Source organism: Lactuca virosa, chromosome 5, assembly GCF_052849685.1.
Source record: "Lactuca virosa cultivar CGN04683 chromosome 5, Lactuca_virosa_CGN04683_v6, whole genome shotgun sequence".
NCBI classification, from domain to species: Eukaryota; Viridiplantae; Streptophyta; class Magnoliopsida; order Asterales; family Asteraceae; genus Lactuca; species Lactuca virosa.
Genome location: NC_136430.1, coordinates 92,348,269 through 92,352,526, shown reverse-complemented (window position 1 = coordinate 92,352,526; position 4,258 = coordinate 92,348,269). Strand labels below are relative to the sequence as shown.

Genomic DNA, 4,258 nt, shown 5'->3' with positions numbered 1-4,258 from the left:
TGCTGTTTTCCGTCTGGAGGCGATGATTTCCGGCGACACAGTGGAGTGAGAGAGATACATAGTATGTATGTCAAAGAGATAGTGGGTGGTGTAGTAGTATGGTGAATTTTTTTTCTTAGTTTTGTTTTTAAATATGAAAATCTGAAAAATAAATAAGAAAATGGAAAAAGAATTAATAAAAATAATAAAAACAAACTGAAAAATAAAAAAAATAGGGACAAAATCGTCATTTGAAAAAAGTTCAAAGTAAATTGGACCAAAATCGCAACAAAATGAAAAGTTTGGATCTGTGGTGCTAGTCCAAACCTTTTTGGCCAAAGTGACAATTTTGAGCTAACCACAGGGACCATTTGTCCAGTTTAGTCTTAATTACATTAAAACCCCTTTGACCTTTGCTCTTTTGGTTGTATAGGGATGATTTAGATTTATACAAGTGTACACTCTCCGCATTCAATTTTATATTAAAACTAAATATAATCCCCTTTCAAATATACATAAATCTTATTACATACTGAAATTACCGACATATTAAACATATTAGATTGGATATTAAAATAAAAGACGCATAAAACAAAAATTACTCTTACAATTGACATAAAGTTAAGACAGAGGGATCTAGAAATATCCGGTTTATCTTTTCAGAGCGAAACTGGGTGAGGTAAGCCCATAGAATTCGATGATGCCTATCAATATCACAAATAATATTCAACTATGTAAATATTCAATAATCATCTTTTCATAAAAGATATTATAAAATATTTATATACCTTCAAAAATCGATTGTAATTTATATTATTCTGTAAGCTTAGTTAGTTGACTACTTGACTGACTCGCTCATCGACCTGATCTCTTGTAATAAACCATGTTATGAAGTTGGATCAGTACTGCAATAGATATTTTGTGCAATGAAAGTTACGATTCTAAATACATAATCGATCATGTCGATTCGGATATTATTATATATTCGAGTTACACTATATATAAATTTTATTAAATATTTTGTATTCCTGAAGATAAGACCAGAATATAAAAAAAAGATATATATCATACCCACTAACATCCGCCGTCATGATCGTTTTCAACATTTCAACCATATCCTTAAAACACATAGTATATATGTATATGCATACATATAATTAAAGTTACACCGCCACTACTTAATATTGCGCTTGTGAAAACACAAGAATAATTCGAAATAGTTTTGAGAAGAATTGAAATTAATTAATGGGTTCATTAATGGCAGGTTGGGATTCACGAGTTCGAGACCCTAAATCCAGTAAGTTTTTTCTTTTCTCTTTTATTGTTTTAGTAGTAACTCGATTGTGGAATTTCATGCATCAAAATCGTACATGTTAATTTGTCGAATTTTAATTATGGAGATCACTGGTTAATATATTAAATCCTTTGATCCATATATGCGATGTTAAATGACTTCTTTTAGTACGTATATGTATGATGATTTATGCATGTTCTTTAATCTCACCTCTGATTTGTTTCAGTAAATCTAAAGAGGAACATGTCGATGACCAACGAAGAAATCGCAAATTATTGGAGATCAAAGAAGAACGACGAACAAGTACATGCAGGTGTTCTTACATCTTGTCAGACGTTTTCGAAGGAAGATTATAAGGTGAATATATAAATAAACGATGATATTGGTGAGAGATAAATGTTATATTATAACACTTTTTAATATACTTTATCAACTAATTAATTAATGTTGTTTTCTAACAGAAAAAGGAGATGGAAAATATATATAGTAGATCAAATTCCCTTCCGATCACAAAAGAATATTCCGTTGTAGAAACTTCAGAAGAAGAGGAAGAAGAAGACGAGGAAAAACTTTTCAAGAGCCATGGCTGGTAATTTATTCTTCATTTCCAGGTTTTGTTATATTCTGAATAATCCATTTTCTAAATACAAATTGTTATTAATATATGTATGATCATATATACATGCAGGTGGATGAATAGCAGATGGGCGTTTTTGAATGAACCACCTGTTATTGCATCGGAAACACCTGTGGTCAGATATGCTTCACAATTCCATGTTGCTCAAAAACACATCAACGCCTCCGACTCCGACCACCATGCTGCCACCAACGGCATTAGAACTTGAGTTTAACTTTTTTTTTTAATGAAAAACATATATAATGTCATATGTATGATGCGTGAAAAGTTGGTGTCGTTTTGGTTTATGAGTTCATAAGTTATAATTTTTAAATATAACAACTATATGTCGTGGTTGATAATTAAAAATGTTCAATGTATTGTAGTAACTGTAACAGATTGTCGGATGCTTTTGTATTAATATATGTCTTTATATGTAAAGTTAATTTATACGAATGTATTCACGCCTATCTATGGTTGTTTCATGCTCGAATATGTTATTGTGTATGTACTTTGCAGTTTCTTACTATTGCAGATAGCTAGATATCATAAAAACCAACTGTTCAAACCATTTGTTGGGGAATTCAGTATATGAAAGTTCAGTGATGATGAAAACGGGAATGGACTAGCATGGAAGCACTGTAAATGGCTTTTTGGTTGAAAGAACTATTAAAATGCAAATGCATGAACCATTAGGATCTTTTGTATTTGAATATTTTATTATTTTAACCTTCTAATTAAAATAATTTTAAAATACATTAGATTAACCAACATTAAGATTCAAAATAGCAAAATTACAAAACATAGTATCGGAAATAATGATTCACTAATAAAATTATTTAACTCTTAATTTCTAAAGTCGGTGTAAGACACATAAACTTCATTTGGGTTTTTATTTTCAAAACTAAAATCATTGAAAACAGATCAAATTACAACTTTTAAAACATTCGGTACATAGTGCAAAATAAACATTGTTTTGGAGATTACGAGATATATAAGTATAAGAAGTCCATCTATACATACACATAAGCTCTTCGATAAAAGATCAATTTATATATAATAATTTGCACTGTAACCGATATAGTTTAGTGATAAAAGTTTGACTCGTTCTATTAACCCCTTAATGGTTAAGGAGTCTTTCGGTTTGATTCATATTCAGATCAAAAACTTACATTACCATTTTCTGTATGGTCGTAGCAGGTTTTTATATTAAAATTTTTGCCTTCAAGTAATTTTGATCTAAAAAATTTCATTCCTTATAATTTTAAAATTAAATTATTAATGTTTTATAAGTTGCATTTTTAATCTCTTACTATATTTTAAAGTTATGTTTTAGTCTCTTAATGTGACGTCCCAATTTTTATGGTTAGAAAAGACGATTTATTTATGTTTATTAAATCAGAATATTCTTTTTAAAAAAAATATTATGCGGAATTTCCCAAAAACATGATAATAATATTATCAAAACATTTTCGAAAAAATGTGTTTTATTTATAAAACCCGCGATGTCATTGTCAATACAGAAACATAAGAATAAACGGAGACCTTACATTAATTTACACTAATTATTTAAATCTCCTTTAATTTCTCAGTATAATGTATCTTCGCATCGATACCTATGATACAAATTAAGTGAATGGGTCAGGTTGGGAAACTTGATGAGTGCATAGGGTTATCAACCCATAGTAATATAGTTAATGTGTTTAATCATCAAACAAACAATTATCCCAATTACCCATCCTCATTTTCTTATTTATTATTCCCTAAGGGGTTATCCTAAGGGTCATCACCTACAACGCGTTTACCTATCATCGCCTACATCGCATTTCCTTATATGCTTATTGCTAAGGACCTTTCCTAAGGATCATCGTATAGACAATACTATTTCGGGGATTACTCCCCCAATACGTGTCAAGTATGGGTTAGAGTATCATCGCATGAATACGTAGTTACTACATCGCCTGAACTCGTAATTAATCACCTACAGGTTATGAGCCTGTCGGTGTTTCCACATGACTTGTTTAAATTAGTCAGTGGTCGTCATCTATACTCTGGTAGATGACTACATCGCAACATCGCAAGTCAAGGTCAGGGCATCTCCTAATCATCTCCTATTTATCATTACTTATCTACCATCACCTATCTATCATCTCCTTATCTACCATCCCCTATCACTACCAATACATATTTATAAGTGTATAATACTTTTATGATTAAATCAATTTAAATGTCACCTCATACTATTTTATCTAACACATAACATTTTCGGCACAAATAATAAGCACATAAAGCAGATCATTATCTAGATACTTCATATCTATGTGTAAGATAAAAGTAACTATGCACTTACTTAATAAAGTGATGACACG

At 30.2% G+C, this 4,258-nt stretch overlaps 1 protein-coding gene across 1 annotated transcript; it reads left to right on the top strand.

The window, feature by feature from the left end:
- The first annotated feature begins 1,121 nt into the window (after positions 1 to 1,121).
- LOC145116001 (DNA polymerase epsilon catalytic subunit A) lies at positions 1,122 to 2,345 on the top strand. Its single transcript, XM_079052368.1, has 4 exons — positions 1,122 to 1,276; positions 1,500 to 1,630; positions 1,735 to 1,862; positions 1,962 to 2,345. The coding sequence occupies exons 1-4, from the start codon at positions 1,225 to 1,227 to the stop codon at positions 2,116 to 2,118; spliced, it is 468 nt and encodes a 155-aa protein (XP_078908494.1). The 5' UTR covers positions 1,122 to 1,224; the 3' UTR covers positions 2,119 to 2,345.
- Positions 2,346 to 4,258: the final 1,913 nt, after the last annotated feature.